Genomic DNA, 24,868 nt, shown 5'->3' with positions numbered 1-24,868 from the left:
AATTTACTAAATTGGTGGTAGGGGGGAAATGGTTGCTGACATCCTGTTTGCAATATGTGAATGACCCATTTGCATTTCCCAGCATCTCCTGGTACCCCAATTCCATATGTAAGGGAAATTCCAGTCAGGTTGCTAGAGCTCAGTGAGGAACATTTCTTCATTCGCCTTCTACCTTGCTTTTCTTTGCTGTAGCCACTAGAGGTCAGAAAGGAAACGTGGATTAAACTCCAACATAGCAGAGGTTTCAACCTTTTTGAGTCCACGGCTCCCTTAACCAACTACATTCTTTCTGTGGCACCCCTGTGGGGCTCAGGAGCCCAGTTATTCCACTCCTTCCTTGCAAAGCTGGCAGCCTCTCACCCTTTTTGAAACACTTCCCTCAGCCTCCTCTCCTCTCCCCTCTCCTTGGGAGTCCTCCGGGCAGCTGCTGCTGCTGTCCCTGGTCTCTGAGCTGCCCCCACCACTCCAAAGAGAGTTGCCTCCTAGAGTCACCATTCGCCTGGGGAGCTTGTAGCCAGGTCTGCTGCAATAAACAGCTGTGCAAGCCTTTGGGAGGCAGAGACGTGAGAGGCCATCAGAGGAGGGAGGGAAGGAAAGAGGGACAGAGGCCAGTGTTGCCCATGGCACCCCTGACCATCAGTCAAGGCACCCCAGGGTGCCATGGTACACTGGTTGAAAACCACTCCTATAGAAGATTAACTCCTATCAATTAGAAACATGATCTGGCTTTGATATGTTTCTAACAAACAACATGGAAGATTTGCGGTTGCTGCCCCAAAACTCAGAAGAATGTTTCTCAAGGATAATATGGTGAACTGTAATGATCTAATCATCAATGAAATATAGAAACTCTTGTGTTTTGGTTGCATTTTAAGATACAGTGGTACCTCGGGTTAAGAACTTAATTTGTTCTGGAGGTCCGTTCTTAACCTGAAACTGTTCTTAACCTGAAGCACCGCTTTAGCTTATGGGGCCTCCTGCTGCTGCCGCGCCGCCGGAGCACGATTTCTGTTCTCATCCTGAAGCAAAGTTCTTAACCTGAAGCACTATTTCTGGGTTAGCGGAGTCTGTAACCTGAAGTGGGAGTCTGTAACCTGAAGTCTCTTGGGAGTGACACGGTGGCTTGGGCACCCGCAGGCTCTGCGCTGCCCCAAATGGTCCACCCAACGCCTCCCCCTCAGCTGTAGGGCGGCTGAGTGGGAGGAGACAGGCAGACTCCTTAGTGGCCCCATGGAGCATCCTGCCCCAACTGGCCCCGCAAGGCACGCAAACCACACCAGGTGCCAGATCGACTTGCTCCGCCATGACCCCCTTCCCTTCTAGCAACACCACCTGCCTCTACGGTGTCCACCCATGGTCAACTGCCTCTGTGCCCCTTGTTCTTGCACTCTTAACGAACATCGCATTTTGGGAGAAGGGGAGTCAGTTATGCTGTCCAGTGACATGTCAGCTAGCTGCTCTGCCTTCCCTCCTCCTTCTCCTAACACCTCATAACTCTGCTGTTTACCTGTCTCTTCCTCAAAGCCTCGCTGTAATTCAAGACTGGCTTCGTCTTCTCTGCAAGCTACAGGAGAAGGAGTGGAGTCCAGTCCCTGACACGGGGTATGGGTTTTTAGGCTTCCAAATACCCCTCTTCCCTTTGCAACCTGTCAGTGTTCTTCACCATGGTTTCCACAAGTTTACATGGGATACAATAATCCACTAAACACTGACTGGAAAAATGTGGTATCACCCATATTTAATCCACTGATATGACTGCATCCTGTCAATCATATGGAAGCGTGGCAATGATTCCCCACCCACACCCCAATATCCCTGCTGGTGTCCATCTTCCTTCTTCCGTGCCCATGTGTCATTCATTATTTGCCATTAGATAGAATTTCAAAGTAGATATTAAAGCCTCCCATCAAATCTATTTTTCTTCTTATGCAGCATTGCTACATAAGAAAATGATGCCTGCAAGTCTCTACCAATGGCCTCAGCTTAGCATCTGCACAATGAAAGCACACATTGGTCTTGCCTTCACTTACATGCAATTTCAATTTGTAACAATCCCAAGGCAGAAGGAGCTACTTTTCATTTTGGAGTGTTGGCAGCAATTTGTACTTAACAGAAAAAAAAAGTATGCTGAACAAAGGACCATAATAAAGAGAATTTGTACACCACATAACACCTGAATTGACTACATCAAAGCCTACTTTCATATTGACATCCTGACTTTAGAACCTTGAGTAATCTGGTGTTTGTAAGAAACAATTCCTTCTTTCTTTGAAGGGAGCAACATATTAGTTGCATATTGTAATACTATAAGCATATTAAATTGTGATTTTATTGAAGGATGATAGAGCCAATGCCAGCACTTTCCACACGCTCATCCTATGGACACTTTGTAGAAGTAAATCCCATAATTCATAATAAGAATATTAGAATGTGATTTTGTTGAAGGATGATATAACCAATGCCTTGCTGACACTTTCAACCAAATGATCAACATACTAATCCTAAAGACACTAATTAATAAATTTGGCGTAATTCCACTTCACAAATTAGAGCATAAAGCTGCAGTCACATTAGGAACCAGGAACAGCAAATTGTTTCTGTAAACAACTGAATCATAAATCTCTATTTGTCAAATTCCTATCCATTCGCTGACAAGCATTCACCTACAATTAAATCATTTTATCTAAATGACACCTGCTACCTGGAAAGCTAACCCCAAGATGCAATATTGTTGCCAAGTGGCAAATGAATTGAATAAATCAATTATTTCTATAAAATTATTTACCAAGCTTCATGAAAATATTTGTTACGCAGTTGCCAATAAACCTTGAATTTCTGAGCACAATTCAAAGTGTTGGTGCTGACCTGTAAAGCCCTAAAAGGCCTTGATGCTGATGTTGAGAAGGTGCATCTTCTCCCAGTTCTTCAGCCAGAGCACGGAGCTCCAGCTCTGAGGACCTTCTGGTGGTTCCCTAACTGTGAGAAGTAAAGTTACAGGGAACCATACAGGGGGTCTTCTTGGTAGCTTCGCCTGCCCTGTGGAACACCCTTCCATCAGATGTCAAGGCAAGTAACTCTACAGCCTTTAGAAGTCATCTGAAGGCAGCCCTGTACAGGGAAGTTTTTAATGTTTAATGTTTTGTTATGTTTTCATTTATATGTTGGAAGTCACCAAGGGTGGCTCGAGATATCCAATAAGATGGGTGGAGTAAAAATATATTCATCATCATCATCATCATCAAGCAATTCAATGTAAGAAAATAAGAGTACTCTGTCTCATACATCATGATTGGTCACATTTGAAGCAACTGACAATCACAGGAATAAAGTGGGGTTCAATAAAGCCCAGGTAAACAGGTGCACCTTCAACATTACCTGAAGGTTTTCTATTGAAGGTGTTAGATGGACTTCTGCAGGGATACCTTAGGGGTTACTACAGAGGATGCCCTCCGCAAGCCCCCTGAGCTTTTGAGGGTAATGAAACTCCCAAGAGGGTTCTCTCTGCCCATCTTAGCACCTTAAGGGGTCTGTAGGGAATCATGGATTCATAGAATTGTAGAGTTGGAAGCAATCACATGGGACATCAAGTCCACCCAACCTGGGGTTCAAACCCACCACCCATTTTATCAATCTGGCTGAGTCCTGACTCTTGCTTTTTTACTAGGGATAACAGGAGCAGATATCCCCCCCCCCAAACCAGATAAATCTATTTCTTTATGCTACAATGGCAGCATGAATATCATATGCACAGAAATGGTGATATGAGGTAGTACCTACCAAAATATAACAGGGCAGAAGAAGAAGAAGAAGAAGAGTTTGGATTTGATATCCAGCTTTATCACTACCCGAAGGAGTCTCAAAGCGGCTAACATTCTCCTTTCCCTTCCTCCCCCACAACAAACACTCTGTGAGGTGAGTGGGGCTGAGAGACTTCAAAGAAGTGTGACTAGCCCAAGGTCACCCAGCAGCTGCATGTGGAGGAGCAGGGAATCGAACCTGGTTCACCAGATTAAGAGTCTACTGCTCTTAACCACTACACCACACTGGTAACTGAAATTGTTAGAATATGTAGAATTGGCAAGTTTGACATGCAAAACCACAGATCAGAAAGACCGATTTTAAAGAAGACAGAAATTGTGTGCAGAATACTTGAAAACTCAGTGTAAGTATTTTTTTTAAAAAAAAATTTGCTGAGCACTTTGGGTCAAAAGAAAGTATTTTAAGACAACTGTTGTTGAGACATATCATTTGGAATCTGCTAGACAGAGCCAGACAGAGGACGATGGGAGGTGGGTGTCCTGTCACCCCAACATAAATCCTGGCTGCGTCCATGCTCAGATATACTTCATGTCAACATGATACTGACTCATTCATTTCATAAAATTCATATACCATTTGATTTCATAGAACCTCAAAGAGATTCACAAACATGTATATAATAGGTTGCTGTTCCTGATTGCTCTGTTTACCAACCCAGCCCCCTTCCCAACCCCGGCCACCCCCTCGTTTATACCTGACTAAATCCCACACTCACCCACCACACCCACATGTGCTAATTTATCTCCATACATTCAATGCAAGAAAATAAGAGTACTCTATCTCATATATTATCTCAAACATCATCGGTTCAAATTTTAATATGGTTCCATTAGACACCTTAAACATGTCCTGACTCTTGCCAAGACATGAACCAATTGTACCGTAGAGCGGTTATTCAATACCTGGTGGAGAGTAGAGACCTGAATAAGGTCAATGATGACAGTGGAGCACAGACATAGGTTATACTTACAGAGTGTACACGCAAAAGTGCATAGGAAAGAAAGGAGGAATTTGAGAAAGAAGGGGTTTTTTTATTTAAAAAAAGAAAGATAAAAAAGGCATGTTCTTTGTAATTTTGCAAAATATACTCATTAACCACATGAAAGGTGCTCCCTGATGTTAATGTTTTATTTAACTTCCTAGTTTTCAAATGACTGGTGATTTGGATAGATTTTGTTGGCAGGAAACTTTTATACTAGGGATAACTGGAGCAGATAATCCCCCAAACCCAGTTAAATCTATTTCCTTATGCAACAATGGCAGAATGAAAATCAGATGCACAGAAATGGTGATATGAGGTAGTACCTACCAAAAAATAAAAGGACAGCTGAAATTGATAGAATATGTTGAATTGGCAAGTTTGATGTGCAAAATCAGAGATCAGAAAGACTGATTTTAAAGAAGATTGGGAAATGTGGGCAGAATACTTAAAAACTCAGTGTAAATTTTAATTATTATTTTTTTGCTGAGCACTTTGGGTCAAAAGAAATTTTGGTTTTTTTTGTTAGATCTTTTATTAATTTTCCAATAAAAGACATCCAATTAACATATCAAATCTTAATCCAATATAAATAAAAAACTAAAATAAAACAAGAGGTTGAATTATCTTCCGAACTGTAATTTTTAATTTTACGGCTTCCTATAGTCTGAACCTTCAGCATGTCCAAATCTCAGACCTGCCTCTCGTTGATATTTCCATATTTCCACATCTCGATTTTAACTCTCTGAACTTCTTTGTCTCTGGCTCTGCGATCCTCAATCATGTCAGAAATCATTTAACCTTTCATCCCTCGAATGCAGATTTGTTTGTGTAACGTACCTTTTCAACTGTTTTTTTTACTAGCATCGCTTCATCTGGCTCCATTCCAATCCGGGGTGTTATCCAACTCTCTGAAGTTTAATGTCTTGGCAACTCCCAAATCGTTACTCCTTCTCCTCCAGGCTGTTTTTGAAACCTTCCTTCTAAGATTTAGAATTACAGTACCTTCCACCTTATTGAATTATTCTTCATATTTATTAAGCAGACTGTTTGCTGTATTGCAATATATCAGTCATTTGGTGATTGATCTGCCTTCCTGGAAACCACCCAATCCCCCCTCCGGGCCCTAGAGGGGGGCTGCTAGACAGCCATTTAGCCTTTTCTCTCGCTCATAATGAAGAAAATCTTTTGCAAACAGCTGCACTGTGTATTGTCCAAAATATTGTCTCAAACCGTTGTAGTCAACCAACAATTAATTCCTGTTTCCCTTAAACAGCGGAGGATTTCAAATTTTCCGGAACTGAGTAGTAAGGGAGCACCATTTTATTCCTTTGTTCTCCTATTTTTAACAAGCATTCCAAGTCTTTTTAAAAAAATACTTGGAATTACAATCCCAGTTGTAAATAAAAGTCCATCTGTACTCATTTTTTTAAAAAAGCAATTTAAGTTCTTAATGAGGCTTGGCATGAGGAACCAATTGTTGATATTAAGGAGGGAGAAGAAAAAAACCCCACACCAAACACCTCCGCAATCCACACACCATGATGAGAATCTCTTTGAAGTCCGAGCTCATACACCAGAGATTGTATCATTCTGCATGGGTGGGCGGGTTCCAGCTTCTTCGATCCAGACTATGTCTGTTTGTTCTTCAAATCTATTTATTTTCCCAAACAGATGTTCCTGGATATGGGAGTGACATCGGAGAGTGCCAGCCGTGACCGTGCTCTTTTTGACTCATTGTCCTGCTGTTGTTTAGTCGTGTCCAACTCTTCGTGACTCCATGGACCAGAGCACGCCAGTGTCCTGCTAGCTGCACCTTAATGCGTGCCGGCAATCACAGACAATCTGCGGTCTTCGAGACAGTCCTCCCCTACCCTGGGGAGGCTGCAGGGCTAATTACCCCCATATCAGCCCTGAATTATCAGCACAGCTGGGGTCCATTCTTGTGGGAGTCAGCCATTTCCCATCTCCGGAAACAGGAAGCCAAAAGAAAGTATTTTAAAACAACTGTTGTTAAGACATATCATTTGGAATCTGCTAGACAGAGCCAGACAGAGGACGATGGGAGGTGGGTGTCCTGTCACCCCAACATAAATCCTGGCTGTGTCCATGCTCAGATATACTTCATGTCAACATGAAGTTGCATTTATGTATGAGGAGCAGAGCCCATGATGTGAATATCCAGGGGCTTAGGTAGGAATGGGACTCGTGTCGGAAGCCTTGGAAATCTTGGGCCAGGAAGCACACACAAGTCCTCTTCCACCTTGGACTAGAACTCCCACCATTCCTGACTATTGAGTTAAGCTGGGTAGGGATGTTTTGAGCTTCAGTCAACAAACACCCACGGTATGTAAAACTGAAGAGCATGTTGGTATTCTAATGGATATCACATCTACATGGAAGTCTGTGTTGTAATTGGTAATTCATGTGTTCATCAACCAACCTACAACCAGCTGTGTATAAATACCACTGGTGGAGTTAAACAGCAGCAAATGCTGACAGTTTACGCTCAGTGTTTGCGTCTCACTCTTTGGAATTGAGAAATGGAGCTTCTTCAGAGCCTGCTGCTGGGGTTGATTGGAGTTATAGGGATTCCATCCCTGTCTCTCCTCTCCTGGGCGATTTACTATGATCTTTCCAAGAGTGAAATTCCACCTGGATTTGACAGTCCATTAAAGCTTCGAGGTCTTCACTGTCTTATCATAATGGCATTCACTGTGGTAAGTTGGGGACTGGATGAGCCGTTAGTTGAGCCAGCAGGTCCTTCTTATGTTCTTATGGGAAAGGTGATTAAGAAATGCATTATTATTATTATTACAGATAGGTAGCCGTGTTGGTCTGCCATAGTCAAAACAATTTTTTTTTGTTTTGACTATTATTATTATTATTAGAGTTAAAAATACGTATCTGTTGGCACCAGGCAAAAACATTTCTATATCTTTTAAAGGTGTTATTGGTATGCTTTGTTCTTGCTTTCATTGTGTATTTTGGGTTTTTATTTTAATTTTTTTTGCTGTGAACCACCCTGAGATCATTTCATAAAGGGCAGTATATTTAATTAATAATAATAACAGTTTATATATTTAGGTTATTCAAATACTGCTTAATCCAACATGCATAATGAATTCACTTGATGATGATGCGATGAAGATATTGTCACATTCAACAAGGGCTTCCTTTCAGCCTATAGAAAGACACACATAGAGAGAAATAAATTATTCACACAAAGCCATGTTTTCTTTACAACATGGTTTCTTCAGCAATATTGCCTCATAGGCAAGCAAGGAGATTGTGGATTGTTTCTCCAAAGCTTAGCTTGTTTCCCAGCTTCTTTTGCCTCTGTATCTTGGTGGGTGTTTGGGTTGGGGTGACCAATTCTAAGCTGACCAATTGAAATTAATGGACTTGGCTAACATGTGCTCATTCATTTCCATGGGTCTACTTTAAATAGGACTTATTTGGATACCACCCCTTGTGGATAGGATGCAAATGTGGGCACTATTTTCCTGAGACTTTTCCTTTGCCCAACAGGGGAAGTGTCTTGAGCTGCTGGGTGTCTGCAGACAGGTTGCTGTTATCCGCTTCCTCCAGAATTTCTGGAATCCAAGAGCAGATCCCAGCCTCTCTTCCAAAGATCTGCTTTTCGACGGGGTGCCTGTGAGGGTTTATCAGCCCAAAACACCGTCTGCTGGCCCAAGGAAAGGATTTGTGTTCTTCCATGGAGGTGCTGGGATGGTTGGGAGCATCGGTAAGAGATTAAAACTGTGAGCCTATGAACACTTATCTAGTGGCAATTCCCATTGAACTCAATAAGCCCACGTAGAATCCTAGAAATGGTGTGACACCTCTATTGTCAAAGCTCCAGTCAAAGAGAGCCCGCCACCTCCCAAGGGAGGCAGTACCCTGTCGAACAACTCTTACCATCAGAAAGGTGTTCCTAATGTTTAGTTGGAATCTCCTTTCTGGGTAGAAGTGCTTCAGATATCATTGGAAGAGAGGTTTACAGGGCTGAAATACAAGAGTGTTGGTGGAAGTTCCTGAAGAGACAAGGGGCACACATGTGCTTTGGATTTGCTTATGTTAATTTATAGACATGGACCCTCTTGTTGTCATGGCTTCCCAGATCCTACATCTCTAGTTGTCAATGGTCAGGGATCTGGGGAGCTGCACTCCAGCAAGCAGCACCTGGGGGAGTGACAGATGCCCCCCACTGCTGATACTGACTCATTCATTTCCTAAAACACTTGATTTCATACAACCTCAAAGAGGTTCTCAAACATGTATATACAGTGATACTTCGGAGGTCAGTTCTTAACCTGAAACTGTTCTTAACCTGAAGCACCACTTTAGCTAATGGGGACTCCCGCTGCTGCCGCACCGCCGGAGCACAATTTCTGTTCTCATCCTGAAGCAAAGGTCTTAACCTGAAGCACTCTTTCTGGGTTAGCGGAGTCTGTAACCTGAAGCGTATGTAACCTGAGGTACCACTGTAATAGGTTGCTGTTCCTGATTGCTCTGCTTACCAACCCAGCCCTCTTCCCATCATACATAGGTCAACGTTCCGAAACCCGTAACCTGAAACTGGATCTCCGCCAGGTTTCCATCTCACAAAACCAATCACAATTTTACAAGTTGGCAAATAGCAGTGCCACTTTCAGAAACACAAAACAACAAACTTGTTATCAGAATTCCCCAAATCGCCTGCCATCACGTCCGAAATTTCCCCATGCAGGTGAGCAGAGTGCTGTTGTAGACAGGCTCGCTTTGTGGGCTTCCTGCTGACATCTGGTTGGCCTTGGGGAGAACACAAGGCTGGGCTGGCTGGGCCTTTGGCCTAATCCAGAATGGCTCTTTCCCATCTCTTAGGGGCAAAATGAGTGGTTGAGAGAACTGGACTCGCAACAGGTTTCATCTCGCAAGACCAATTGCAATGTTTTTATATAAATTTTTTTATTAAGTTTTCTTTTACAAATAATTCGTACAACCATAATTACATATTTGCTGTTTTTTAAACTTCCACCGGCACCTCCCTCAATCATCCATTTTTCTTATCTTCACGCATTTTCTGTATGATATTGCCAATTTAATATTAACCTTCCATCTCTATTTCTTTTTTACAATATACCTTGTATTCTCACAAAGCCTCCTTAAAACCCACTAGTGTTGTCTGTTCATCACATATAGTTTTCAGATAATCCGTAAACTTTCCCCAGTCCTCGATGAATTTGTGATCTTTCTGGTATCTGATTTTTCCAGTCATTTTATCCAGTTCTGCATAGTCCATAAGTTTCATTCTCCACTCATTCAAGGTCGGTAATTCCTCTTGTTTCCATTTTTGGGCCATCAATATTCTTGCCGCTGTTACTGCATACTGAAAAAGTTTATAATCACTTCTATTTATCTCTCTTCCTGTTATTCCTAGCAAAAAGGCTTCTGGTTTTTTAACAAACGTATATTTAAACATCTTTTTCAATTCATTATATATCATTTCCCAGAAACCCTTTACCTTCTTACATTCCCACCACATATGAAAAAATGAGCCTTCTTTTTCTTTACATTTCCAACACTTATTACATGTTTTATACATTTTTGCTAACTTTACAGGTGTAATGTACCATCTATATACCATTTTCATAATATTCTCCTTTAACGTCATACATGCAGTAAATTTCATATTTTCATTCCATACCTTTTCCCAATCATCCAATTGTATATTGTAACCAAAATCTCTGGCCCAATGTATCATAACCGACTTTATCTCCTCATCTTTTGTTTGCCATTCCAAAAGTATTTTGTACATTTTTGACATTGTCTTAACATCATTGTCAATTATCTCTGTTTGAAATTTCGATTCTTTCTCTGTATATCCCCTCTCTTTAAGGTCCTTTTTGAACCTTTCATTTACTTGAAGATAATGTAACCAATCATAAACATGCTCTTTAACTTGTTCATATGGCTTCATTTTCCATTTCCCCCCCTCTTTGGTTACTAACTCTCCATAAGTTATCCAGTTCCCTCTCATATTGATTTTCTTTACACTCATTACCTCTAGTGGTGACAACCAATGCGGAACTTTGGGTTCTAATATATTTTTGTACCTCTCCCATATTTCTATTATGGAGCTCCTGAAGATATGATTGTCAAAACCCTTGTGACTTTTCTTCTTCTCCAACCATAAATAGGCGTGTCAACCAAATCTATTATCAAAACCTTCTAGATCTAATAATTTGTTATTTTTTAATTTTATCCACTCCCTTAACCAACAGAGACAAGACGCTTCATAATATAGTTTCAGGTCTGGCAGGGCAAAACCGCCTCTTTCCTTAGCATCTGTTAATAGCTTAAATTGTATTCTTGGCTTTTTGCCCTGCCAGATATATCTTGAGATCATTCTTTGCCACTCTTTGAACACGCTTGTTCCCCTGATTATAGGGATCATTTGAAACAAAAATAACATCTTTGGTAGCACACACATTTTGATCGTTGATATTCTGCCCCAAAAAGAAAGTTTCATTCTGCTCCAAGTTTCTAAATCTTTCTTAATTCCGTTCCACACCGTTATATAGTTGTTCTGATATAAATCAATATTTTGGGGGGTCAACCAAATTCCCAGATATTTTATCTTTTTAGCCACTTCGATCCCTGATTCTCTTTGCATTTCTTCTATCAGACTCTGATCCATATTCTTAGCCATTATTTTGGTTTTTCTCTTATTTAACATAAATCCAGCCAGTCTGCCAAATTGGTCAATCTCATTTAATACCTCATTTAAACTATTTTTTGGGTCTTCAATCGTTATTACTAGATCATCGGCAAAGGCTTTAACTTTGTATTCATTTTCACCGACTGTCACTCCTTTTATTATTTCATTGTTCCTAATTGAACACAAAAGGACCTCCAGAACCGTTATAAATAACAATGGTGATAGAGGACATCCCTGTCTGGTACCTTTTCGTATCTTAACTTCTTCTGTCAGTATATTATTTACAATCAATTTAGTTCTTTGTTCTGAATAAATTGCCCTTATTCCATTGTAAAAATCATTTCCAACTTCCATCATTTCCAGATTTTTTAACATAAATTCCCACGATATATTATCAAAAGCCTTCTCTGCATCCACAAACATTAATATAGCTTGTTTCTCATTCCTGGCAGTCAGATATTCCAATATATTTATTATATTCCTGACATTGTCTTTCATCTGTCTGCCTGGAAGAAAACCTGCTAGACCTGCATGAATAACTTCCTGCAGAATCTTTTTTAGTCTTTTTGCTAATATTCCAGAAAATATCTTATAGTCTGTATTCTGTGCCGGCCCCCGGGGGGTCCACACGCTTCCCCTGGGCGACTCCCTTCTGCTGGGGCTCCTCCGGTTTCAGCAGAATGTAAACACAGTGGAACAGAAGCAGGGTTGCCGTGTGTGTGCAATAAATCAGGCTGCATGCAGGCTTTCCTCTTATCTCCAACAGTCTTTAATGAGTACAATAACATCGTATGTCAGCCCGGAGAAAAACCAGACATCCTCTCCGCTTCTCGGTCAAAAGCGAAAGAGAAAAAACACACAGAGAAACACTCCCCTCTGTGTACATAGCCACGCCTCAGAATGTGAGACGTCACTCAGAACTTCTTAACCCTGTAAGTTCTGGTTCTCCTAACACCCCCTCTCGTCTCGCATCCTGAGGGACAGTGTGAGGACACATCTACAGACCTCTTTGAGTTCAACTCCTTTCCCATTGCCTCTTGCCCCTTCCTGGCTTCTGTCTCAGGCAACTGTTGAACCTCCTCAAAACTCCCAGGTTCGCACTGTGCGAAACCAACCCACGCATTGGTGACCTGAAACCTCTCAGGTGGAATTCCCTTTGTTGCCCGAGATGATCGCCTGGGCACAAACTGGGGTGCTCCTACTGACCCACTGGGGCCAGCAAGTGCGTCTCCTTCATCAGACGACTCCCCCTCTGACTTGACACGTCTGTGAGCTTTCTCCATTATGCGAACAGGAGATGAGGGCTCACTCTTGGACACTCTTTTAACAACCTGTGGAGACGCCCTACTCTGTTCAGGGACCTGGTCCCCACCAGCAGGTTCAGGCTCTGGCTCTCCCTCCTCCTCAGAGTCAGACAGACAATCTGAGTGAACGTCAGGGCTCGTTTTGCGCCTTGCCCAACCATCCTGCTCATAGAACTCAGCATGTTTGCTGATCAGAAGCTTGGTCTGATCACCTTCTGGATATGCAAACCTCCATCCCTTTGTCGCAGGTTCATACCCACAGAAGATCATTTCCTGGTACCTTGGGCCACCCTCTTGCTGCTGAAACTTTGGTACAGGCACCATGGCTCTGCTACTGAACACACGAAAGAAATGCACTTGCGGCCTCTCTCCGTGAAGCAGGAAATACGGGGTGTCACCTACCACTGCATTGTAGCACCTGTTCATCGTGAAATTGGCCGTCTTTACCGCCTCCCCCCAAAAACTTTGAGGCAAACCAGAGTCATACAGTAGAATCTCTGATGCTTGAACCAGAGCTTTACTCCTAAGCTCTGCCACACCACTCTCCTGAGGAGAAGTCACCTTGTGACGTATCCCTCTCTGGCAAAAGAAACTCTTTAGGGCAGACCCAGTGACCTCTGAACCTCGGTCACACTTGAACCCTTGCACCTTGGTGGAGAACCTTAGTTCCACCTCAGCAATCCAATCTTTGAGCAGTTGTGTTGCCTGCTCCTTCGTTCTCAGCGTGTACGCCCATGAGTTCTGCGTAAAATCATCTGTCAGCACCATCAGAAACCTGGCCCCGCCCAGACTTGGCTTTGGCATACCAAAAAGGTCTGCATGTACAAGCTCGAAAGGCTTTGTGGTTACTCTCTCCACCCTGGGATAATTATATCCCTTGTTCTTGGCTTTTCTGCAAGCCCTGCAATTCAAAGGTTCACCACATTCTTTTACCCTGCACCCTTTGGTGCACTCTGATAACATCTGGATGTCTTCACAGGAACCATGTGACATTCTCTTGTGCCACACGCAAGCACACGAAACATGAGTGTGATCAGTGGCTTTCCCAGCATTCCACTCACCCTCCAGAGGTGTTTCCAGAACAAAGAGGTTGTTCTGATTTCTTTCAACACGTGTTAGCTGCTTCCCCCCTCTGGAAATTGTACAGACATTTTTCTCAAAACAAACCTTATACCCCTCCTGTAAGAGACATGGTACAGATAAAAGACAATGTTTTATCTCAGGCACGACGTAGACCTCCAGCTCCGCCTGCAAGAAAGAAACAAACACATTTCCAACAGTGGTTAAATGTCTCTGTGACCCATTAGCAAAAACAACTGTTTTCCCAGTTGAAACAGCCCTGCAGTTCCACATTTGTCCATCAGGTGGCGCTGTCATCAGGTGATGACTGGCTCCAGAGTCTATGATCCAACGCAGCACTCTCTCCTCACTGGAGTTGTCCCTAAGCATTGCCATGGCAACAATCTTCTCGCTGCCCCCATCCTTGGAGCCTCTGCAGATGTCCTCTCTGGTTGTCACGGCAACAGACTCCCCCCAGCAGGAAGACTTGCCCACGACCTTCACAGCTTCCGTAGATGCAACTCTCTCAGTTGCCTTGGAGACCGGACTTATCTCAGCGTTCCCACACAACTCCATAGCTCTTATCTCTCCTTGCTGCAGGTGGCCGGCCTTGAAGCCTTTAGCTCTTTGCAGCTTCCCAGGCTCACGACATAAACAGCTCTTGGCAGCTTTTGGAGCTTTCAGAGGCGTCTCTGAGCTTTCACTGCTCACTGCCCCCCCACTACTCATGGGGCTCCCAGGACGTTTTCCTGCACCCCCTCTGGTGGGTAAAGGGCTCCCAAAACGTGGCCTCTCTCCTGGCTCCTCACACAGACACGTTGCAGCATCCAAACAACCCCCAGGCTCAGCATTGCCAGCAACAGTAACAGCAACAGTCCCTTCGCCCCCCCCGTGAGGGCTCACAGCTCTTCCCAGCTGTGTGTCGGCTCTCAAGAATGTGGCCGGCACCATCTTGCCTCTCCCCTTCGGATGCAGCCCCATCTTGGCCCTTGCTTCCCACCCCAGCTTCACAAGCTTCACAGAGTGCTAGCCAAGCAGCCTCAGGCCTCTCAGCATCCAGGACAACCGGCACCAGATGTGCATCCACATTCTCTGCCAAAAAAGCAAGCACACGCTTCTCAACTTCACTGTGCTCTGCAGCTCTTTCAGTCTCTGCGTTCCCAGTAGCCTTCAGTGGGCGCTGAACAACGTCCCACAGCTGCTCCCCAACTAGCTAAAACTCTGCTTGAAAACTCCACTGCAGCCAATTATGGCTAGTCAGTTTCTGACATGGCAGCTTAAGCTGAGCCATTTTCCTTCTCCCCCGGGGCTGAGCCTACTCACGTAACAGCAGCCGGTTCTGAAGAGCAGATCCTTCCCAGCGAGCTCCTCTCTGCCTCAAACGTTAGGCACAGCTCCAACTGGCTCCAGCTTCTCCTCAGCTGGCTTCTCCCACACGCAGGCACAGCTCAGCAACAGCTTCCAAAGGTTGGCTGACCTCCATAACCTATGGAGCCCAATGGCGTCCGGCACCCTTCTTAGCTGCGTCACTGCTGTCCGTGCCGGTAATAATCTCTTCCCAGCCTCTGTGGCCTTTGTAGCAGAGTTTACACAGCGGGGGAAACTGCTGCTTGTGTGGGCAATAAATCAGACTGCACGCAGGCTTTCCTCTTATCTCCAACAGTCTTTAATGAGTAGAATAACATCGTATGTCAGCCCGGAGAAAAACCAGACATCCTCTCCGCTTCTCGGTCAAAAGCAAAAGAGAAAAAACACACAGAGAAACACTCCCCTCTGTGTACATAGCCACGCCTCAGAATGTGAGACGTCACTCAGAACTTCTTAACCCTGTAAGTTCTGGTTCTCCTAACATATTCAGCAGAGAAATCGGCCTATAGTTCTTCACTTGTGTCAAGTCAGAATCTTGCTTGGGAATGAGTGTGATAAAGGCTTCTTTCCACGTTTCAGGAATGTCTTGTTGTTTCAAAATATTATTCATAACTTCCTTCAATGGTACCGTCAAGGTGTGCCTCAATTCTTTATAATAACTAGATGTAAAACCATCCGGTCCTGGTGCCTTCCCTTTTTTCAATTCTTTTATAGTCTTAATTATTTCCTCATTTTCAATTGGAGCATTCAGTCTGTCTTTCTTTTCTGTCGGGATCTTTTGCACCTTTTTTTCTCTTAAAAATCTCTCTATTTTCTTCATATTATTTTTTTCTCTGTTGTTATATAAGTGATTGTAAAAGTCCAAAAATCCTTTCCTAATACCTTTTGGGTTTTCTACTTCTTCTCCATCCACAATAATTTTATTAATTGTGCTTTGTTCCTTTCATTTCTTGATTTGCCATGCAAGCCATCTGCCTGATTTATTAGCAAACTCAAAATTTCTTTGTCTTAACCTTTTAATGTTCCATTCCACCTCTTTGTTTATAATCATTGCAAATTGCGTCTGCAGGGCTTTGATGTTCTGTTTTATTTTCAAATTATTCGGTTTCTTAATTAGCTTTTGTTCATTGTTCATTATTTGTCTTAAAATTTCCTTCCTTCCTTTCTCTCTATTCTTGTTTTTGATCGCATTCTGTTGGATGAAGAACCCTCTCATTGCCGCTTTACTTGCATCCCAGACTATACTCATGTTTGTACCTTTGTTCATATTGTCCAAAAAATATTCCATCAACTTTTTCTTTGCCTCTTGAATGACTTTTTGGTCGTCCAAGAGATAATCGTTGAGTCTCCATCTGAATGATCTTTCTTCGTATCCTTTAACCTCCATTTTTATTGGATTATGGTCTGAGATTGTTCTTGGTTGAATTTCAATTTGTCGGATTCTTGGAGTTAATTCATTGGAGACCCAAATTTGATCAATTCTTGACATTGACTGATTTGGTTCCGAATAAAACGTAAACTGTTTCTCCAATGGGTGTCTAAGTCTCCAAATGTCGATTAAGTTGCAATTTTTTGTCATAGAAAAGAAAGTCTTAGGTAATTTTCCTTCCCTGCTTACCTCTTTTTCTCTTAGTCTGTCCATTTCCAATGAAACTACTCCGTTCATATCACCCATAAGTATCATTTTTTGATCCATGTAGTCAAACAACTTTTCTTCCAAATTTTTGTAGAAATCAGTCTTATTTCCATTAGGTGCATAGATCCCGACAATTATTAATTTTTTGCCCTGCCATTTGATCTGTATTGTGATTATTCTTCCTTCTTCATCTTTGAAAATTTGTTGAGCTTCAATGTTTTTCTTTACATATAATACGACCCCTCTCTTTTTTCCTTTGTCAGAAGATATAAATTCGTTTCCCAATCTATTATTGATCAAAATCTTTCTATGTTTCTTTGCCACATGTGTTTCTTGAAGACAGATGATATCCAAATTTTTCTTTTTTAAATATTGTTCAATTTTGTTTCGTTTTTTCCTATCGTTCATTCCATTAATGTTCCAATTCCAAAGTTTAAGTGCCATCTTTCCTTCTAATTAAAATTAATTAATTTTTTATTATTATAATCTATCCTCTTCTTGCTCTGTTCCTTCTGATTCTTCATCCGTCTCTCCAATCTTTTTCTCCTTTTCTTCCGGAAACTTCATCCCCAGCGGACCAACTCCTCCTACCGCTCCTTTTTCTTCCTCTTCCTCTTCCATTAATTCCTTGTAGCGCCTCTGAAATTTACTTGTTTCCTCCGGACTAGTAAGTCTGTGTTTCTTGCTCTTGTAAACAAAGGAAATCCCCTGAGGGAACTCCCATTTGAATTCAATCTTATTCTTCTTGAGAATTTGGACCAATGGTTTATATGGGTCTCTTCGTTTCAGCAATCTGACTGGGATGTCTTTAAAAATAATTATGCAATTCCCTTCTATGTTCAATCTTGTTTCTCTATTTTTTTGAAGAATTAAGTTTCTCATATCTTTGTCTTTAAAAGTAATCAGACAATCTCCAGGCATTTTCCTTGTTTTGGTTGTTCTTACTCTCATTCTGAATGCATTCTGCACTGATCTTTCAACTTCTTCCTTTTGTAATTCCAACCATTGTGCTATCCCTGTTGTCAGTTTCTCTCTGATGTTTTCTCCTTGAGTTTCAGGGACTGCTCTCAGCCTAAGATTCACCTCCCGTTGCCTCAGTTCATTCATAGCAATTGCATCCCATATCTCCTCCTGTGTCTTATTGACCTCTGATAGTCCTACTTTTATTTTCTCTTCTTCCCGTTTCACTTCCTTCATTTCTGCTCTTGTCTTCTTCATTCCTTCTTCCAGAGATTGTGTTCTCTTAGAAACTTCTTTGATTTGGCCTTTCAATTCTTTTACAGTTTCATCAATTTTTTGGTCCATTTTCCCAATTCTCGTATCTACCTGTTCTATTCTTGTATCCACATGCTCCAATTTATCCTCCATATTCTTCTCACTTTGTCTAATTTCCGCAAACATTTTCAAAATTTCAGCCTTAAAATCTGCTTCTGGTTTTGTCCCTCTTCTATCTCCTGGTGTTCCTCCCTCCCCACCCTTCTTAGGTATGTGAGACATTCTCCCAAAATGTCCTTCAGAACTTAAAAGTAGTCCCAAACCCCCACCACTTCAATCTTATGTGGGCTCAACCCCAATACAAATATAACATTTAAAATCAAATTCTATAATTTGTATAAATCCCTCTTTGAATTGTCTATTTGATACTTTTTGGTACTTTCTCAGATTTGTGAGGTTTACTGCCCACTCAATAAATTTGAAGGAGAATACTTAATTAAATCCACAAATCCTTGAAGGGAGTTCTTCTTGCCACCAATTAGGCTAATCCTTTTGAAAATCGTGATGTTCCCTTTATAAACCAAGATTTCACTCAGTTATAATCCAGTTGTATCACGCAAAGAGAGAAAAAGAAGCGGAATTTTTTTTTAGAAAAATCCCCCTTTCTTCTGCCACCAATTAGGCTAATCCTTATGAATCCTTATGAATTCTTATAGTCCAATTATAATCCTGATTCAGTCAGCTCCAAATAAAAGGGACAAAGAGGAGCACGCGAAACAAGTGAAAAACATGTGAAAAACAAGTTGTAGTTATCCTTCTGGCCACAAGGGACCCAAAGCCTCCGAAAGCTAGGAGAATAAAACAAAAAAGTATATTTCCAAATAATAGATTGTTAACCCAATTCGCCACAGTCTGTTGAATATTAAATATCGAATCCAAATAGTCTATCTCCGATCGTCACACAATAAAAAACAGAGAAAAAAATCTCTTTCAGAAAGCAGAAGGCAAACAAAAGGGCAAACTTCAAAGAGCAATGGAGTCGAAGACTCTTCTTCTATTGCACAGTTTTTTTTTAAAGAGCAAAGTCGCAGTCCATCTCTTAGCTTTCCCCTTCACAATTCCAAAGAGGACCTTTAATAACAGATTTTAGCCCTCTGTCTCCCCTTTTAGCTTAAATTCCTCTTTAAATATTTTGTAACTTCGAAGTAGTTAGTTTATAACAAGTCTAAAAGGGGAAAAGAAACAATAGCCGCGAGCGGCAAACTCACTTTCGCTTTTGACAGCTCTGCTTTCCAAATGCGTACAAACTGATTGCAGATAGTAACCGATCTCGTAGTTACTTATTTTTCATCCGGTACCTTTCCTTGTAGTCTAGATTTGTCTTTTGCAGATAGTTTAGGTCCGAATTCCTTGTTATCGAGAGTTAAGCGCTCCCCCTGCAAGCTCAGGGCTTCGTTTTCCGGAGTTAGCTATGGCTTCCCTTCAGCCCGCTTACCCTCCCCGCCACTCCCTTCGCTCCTTTTAGGAGTTACCTGGCGGCCGGGTGGTCTGCGTTTCGGCTCTCCGTGGGAACCTGAGTGTCTGGACACCCTCCAGACACTACTTCTGGGGGTCACGGTGCCCTGTGACACCCCTAATTCCTCCGAAAAACCCGGGATTCTCTGCAGAGGAAAATCCCCGCTTGCGAGGGGGTTGCTCTCAACCGGAAGTCTCCAAGACCAATTGCAATGTAATATGTTGGCAATTAACAAGTCCCATTCAGTAGCCTTCCATTGCAACAGCCTATGAAGCAGGAACTGCGGGAGGAAGGAAAGCTAGGATTAAGTCACACATGAAGAAATTGGAAGTCAGGAGACTGGTGACACAACCTCTTGCAAGAGCTTGCTATTACTACAGACATTCATATTTGGGGGGATGGGGGGCACCTTTGCCCCTCCAAGATCTTGCTTCCTTGAATGCAACTCCCATGCTCCCTCGCTTCAACGGCTAGACAGATTTCTTCTAAGGTGGAGATTTGGGAGGTTCTTATAACAAGTTTTTTTTTCCTGTCTCTGAAAAGTGAAATATGTTTGCATATATGAATACAAACGATAACATGTTAATTAATTGAAGGCTTGCAACTCATGGATCTGTGTGTAATGATCTCAGGCAGGCAAACAGTTCTGATAAGAATTAATGAGCCTCTTGAAGATTTATGTATGTTTATTTACAGTTTCTCCTGCCAACCTAGCAGTTTGAAAGCACGTCAAAGTGCAAGTAGATAAATAGGTACCACTCAGGCGGGAAGGTAAACGGCTTTTCCGTGCGCTGCTCTGGTTCGCCAGAAGCAGCTTAGTCATGCTGGCCACATGACCCGGAAGCTGTCTGCAGACAAACGCCGGCTCCCTCGGCCAATAAAGCAAGATGAGCGCCGCATTCCAAGAGTCGGCCACGACTGGACCTAATGGTCAGGGGTCCCTTTACCTTTACATTTTATTTACAGTTCAAAATCACAGAGCATGCCAAACGCCTGTCATTCTCCAATAAACGCGCTCAGTCTGAGTTTCCGTTTCTCAGACAGCACAAAGGGAGACAAGATCCGGTCTTTCCCCTTTCCCCCTTACTTAGCATTTTCACCTTCTCCTCCATCCTGCTGCGAGGAGAATTTGGGCATCCTCCCCCCTCGCTGTCCAGCAAAGATTCCTCTGAGAGCTCTACTCTAGTATCCTCTTCCAGGACACCCCCCCCAACATTCTGAAGCAGCAAACTCCCTGCCTTTGTTACTCTGCTGGCTTCATAAGACTGAGAAGGAAGGGGGGCTAAGTAAACCCACCCTTGCCTTGCATGAGACTGCAATGTCTCATTCTAAGAATCAGACCACTCCCAAGCGTCTGACCCTGCTGGATCCCCGACACCATGCCCCATATCTCTTAAGTTGAAGATTTGTTTGTGTCTGGGGGAGGCGGTGGGAGGTTGTAATTTTGTTCAATTTGTTTTTATATGCGAACCTATTTAATTTGCAGTTTGGGAAACAATTTGTGAACCCAAAGTCAGTCTCTGACGCTCACAACACAGCACTCTAGAAATGGGATGTGCACGATGCATAAAAAGGCTTATGTCAGTGAATATCGCATGTACCAATATCTTATGTAAGGGAAGATTTCTTTGCAAAAATGTGCTTTTTAAGGCAAGATTGGAGGCAGCAGTGCTTCGGCTTAGCAGTTGCTAGAAACCCTGGGCGGGTAGAGAACTGAAGGTAAGTGTGACATCCCTGCCTGTGTCTCCTGGGAGTTGCAGTCTCACAGCATGTAGAGCAGGGGTAAGCAAACTAAGGTCTGTGGGCCGGATGCGGCCCAATCACCTTCTCAATCTGGCCCGTTGACGGTCTGGGAATCAGCGTGTTTTTACATGAGTAGAATGTGTCTTTTTATTTAAAATGCATCTCTAGGTTATTTGTGGGGCATAGGAATTCGTTCATTCCATTCGTTCAGGTTGCTGACCCCTGATGTAGAGCAATGGAAGCCAAAGGTGTCATCCTTCGGGTTCTGCTGTGACTTATGTCCATGCATTTCAGTGGGTCTTCTGTGAATGCATCACCCCTGGGTTGTGAAACAGCTTCCTTTCTTTAGGTATATCTTCCACATAATTGCTTCCCAATTTTGAATTTCCTTCCCAACTTGCTAGCATTCTACGAAGATGTCTGCAGCAAGATTGCCAAGGAGACTGATTCAGTGGTTGTGTCTGTTGGGTATGTAAACACAACCACATGGCCTTACGTTGGGAAAGAGTGTAGTTGCCCAGCATGCTGCTGTATTTGTTGGTGGCATCCCTTGCCATATTCCCTGCAGGAGAAAGAGGCTCCCCACGAAAGCTGTCAACATTCCGTTCTGTGATTGAAACTCAGAGCTTCATGTGCTTAAGACATGAACACGCTCGCTTCCGTGGGGTGGGGGGTGGGGACTATGAACTGGGCATAAGGCCTTGCACAGCACCCCTAACCAGGGCCTCCAGATCAGCCTCAACTTGGAGACCACCCAACCCAGATCTAGCCTGGAATCAATCCGGGAGTGGGGCTAATGTTCAGTTAGGGCTTTTAAACATATAATCAGGAAGAGACTGGGAAACGCCCCCTACATCTAAACAGGAGGAGGAGGGAAAGTTGCAAGTGGCAAATGGTCTTCCACCAGCTGGATGCAACCCTGCAGGGTTCTGCTTCCCCAGCGTTCCCTACACTCTTTTGCTAGCTGGTAAAGTCAGTTTTTTAAGGGCATAAGCCAGCTGACTTTCACCTGCATTATATCTGCTATAACTGATCCAGCAGGCTATTCCTGTAATTCTATGTGATCATGAATGTGTTTGGAAAAGATTCTGGAAGTTTACCTCTTTGCTTCTCTTTTATTCTGCAGCTACCGCCTGTCTCCTGAGCATCTTCCTCCCGCTCAGTACAAGGACTGCCTTGCTGCTACCATACACTTAATTCAAAATGCAGCTTCCCATGGGGTGGATCCTTCCAAGATCATTGTTGGTGGGGACAGTGCGGGGGGCAGTTATGCTTGTGTTGTTGCCCAGAAATTGGTGGAGAGAACAGACCTTCCAAAGCTACAAGCTCAAGTGCTCATCTATCCTTATACACAGGCTCTGGACTACAACCTGCCTTCCTATCAGCAGAACAGTTCAATGCCCATCCTGTTCCGGGAAAACATTGCTTACTTTGGATTGAAGTATATTGGAAAGGACACTTCTTTGGCAGGCCAGGTCCTGAAGGGCTCTCATGTGCCAGATTCAATGAGGCTGAAATATGGGAAGTGGGTGAGTCCAGACAACCTTCCAGAGAGATTTAAGGGGAGAGGCTACAAACAAGTCCCACTTGCTCCTTATGAACCTGAAGTCTACAGGCAATTATCAGAGACATTAGAAGCCGATATTTCTTGCCTTTTTGCTGAGGACTCTGTCATCCAGAAGCTTCCTGAAACCCTAATTGTGAGCTGCGAGTACGACGTTGTACGAGACGACATACTGCTGTACAAGAAACGTCTGGAGGACAATGGGGTGAAAGTCAGCTGGTTCCATGTTGAGAACGGGTTTCATGGGATGATAAACTTCTTCAAAGGATTCATCTTTGCATTCCCTGCTGCAGTTGAATTAATGGACAGCATCGTAGACTTTGTTAAAAACTTATGAGAGGAAATCTCTTGAATTTGTGAGTCATTCATAAAGAGGGGAGAATCTGCCAACGTCAGCTTCTGATAGTTTCTCATTTTTCCAATCTTCTTTTCAGTTCTTCACAATTCTGTAGAAATATGTGGTTCTTTGGGGCAGCGGGGAATTCCTCATGAAAATTCATCAGCAGTTTAATGTGAAATTTCCCTAAGAAACATGTTTACTTTGTATGGACTACAAGCAATTTGTTCTATTATATTGGCTTTCTATATTATATTCACTAATATATGCATTTTATGAACATTTCCTCTTCCATTTTCCTTTTAGTACACATTCGTTGGCTGGAGATCTGCACTGCTAATGCTGTTCTAGGCTGAATCAACAGAATTATAGTGTCCGGATCAAGAGAAGTAATAGTTCCACTCCATTTTGCCTTGACCAGGAGAACTGTGTCCAGTTCTGGGCGCTACAATTTAATTAGGATAATTGATAAGCTGAGGAAGGAGATTGGGCTGATCAAGGGTCTGGAATCCAAGGTGGCAGCAAACACTACACAAAACTCAGTAGAGGCAATTAGAATAAGATCTATGATTTGATCAACTTTCGAAGATTCCTCTGCTTAAAAAATATATCAAAGGAAAGCCTATTAGTTCACATATTTTATCGATTCTGTCATTTGTATTGATGTAAACCTCCAAAAATGGGCCACCTTGGGCCACCAGAACTGTCTGGTGACTAGTAGCATGGTCTTATGCTGCCCAAAATGGCCGGCTGTGGGGTTGTCATGGAGCTGCCAAAGTATTTTGGCCCTAAATGCCTCTCCTGGTGCATACCATGCCCCTTTGTAGTACAAGAGCCCTCCTTTTTCCTCAACCCCCCCATTTCCCCCCTTTCCATCACTGAACTTCCTAATTTAGTTGGAGCAAACTCATCGTGTCTGGTGAACCCAACCAGATTTTGCTCCCCTACCAGTGCTCCCTCACACGACCATTGGTCTTCTGGGAACATGGGCCTGGCCACAGGAGGTACTTCCCATTCCATTTTCTGGAAAGTGCATCCGCCCTCACATCCCCCCCGCTCCAGGAACATATTGTATCTCAAAGTGATACTGTGAGAATATCTGCGACCAGCGGACCTGTCTCTGGTTGAGCACACGCGCTGTCTGCCAGTATTCCAGGTTCTTGTGGTCCTTTCGGACCTGGATCTGGTTGTGCGCCCCAATCAAAAAGTGTCTCCACTGCCAAAAGGCCGCATAAATCGCCAGCAATTCTTTGTCATAAACAGTGTAATGTTGCTCTGACTTGCTCAGTTTCCTGGAGAAAAACGCACAAGGTCTGCAGTCCTCCCCTGACCCTTGTTGCAACAGTACTGCTCCGATGGCCCGGTCTGAAGCGTCCGTCTCCACTCTCAGTGGCTTCCCCGGATCCACGGGCAGGAGCTGCTCCTCAGAGGCGAAAGCCTTCTTTAACCTTTCAAAGGACTGCTGCACTTCCTTGGTCCACGCAAACTTCTTCTTGCCACTGAGACAATCCGTTATGGGTGCTGTCAAGTGAGCAAAGCTCTTGATGAACTTCCTGTAGAAGTTGTGGAAACCTAGGAACCTCTGCACATCCTTTTTTGTTTTGGGGCTCTTCCATTCCAGCACT

At 43.0% G+C, this 24,868-nt stretch overlaps 1 protein-coding gene across 1 annotated transcript; it reads left to right on the top strand.

Annotated features, from left to right (window-relative positions):
- Positions 1–7,175: 7,175 nt before the first annotated feature.
- On the top strand, positions 7,176–23,519 carry LOC128419630 (arylacetamide deacetylase-like 4). The gene is made up of 4 exons (XM_053400542.1): positions 7,176–7,518; positions 8,330–8,546; positions 21,747–21,810; positions 22,469–23,519. Exons 1-4 carry the CDS (start codon positions 7,342–7,344, stop codon positions 23,241–23,243), a joined length of 1,233 nt encoding a protein of 410 aa, XP_053256517.1. The 5' UTR covers positions 7,176–7,341; the 3' UTR covers positions 23,244–23,519.
- Positions 23,520–24,868: the final 1,349 nt, after the last annotated feature.

The sequence above is a fragment of the Podarcis raffonei genome, chromosome 8, assembly GCF_027172205.1.
Source record: "Podarcis raffonei isolate rPodRaf1 chromosome 8, rPodRaf1.pri, whole genome shotgun sequence".
In the NCBI taxonomy this organism is placed as follows: Eukaryota; Metazoa; Chordata; class Lepidosauria; order Squamata; family Lacertidae; genus Podarcis; species Podarcis raffonei.
Note: the sequence above shows the minus strand (reverse complement) of the source record. Positions and strands in the feature narration are given on the sequence as shown.

Coding starts and splice junctions, on each gene's coding strand:
- LOC128419630 (XM_053400542.1), top strand. CDS start 7,342: ATGGAGCTTCTTCAGAGCCTGCTGCTGGGGTTGATTGGAGTTATAGGG. Junction 8,547..21,746: donor TGGGATGGTTGGGAGCATCG/GTAAGAGATTAA, acceptor CCAACTTGCTAG/CATTCTACGAAGATGTCTGC. Junction 21,811..22,468: donor TCAGTGGTTGTGTCTGTTGG/GTATGTAAACAC, acceptor TTTATTCTGCAG/CTACCGCCTGTCTCCTGAGC.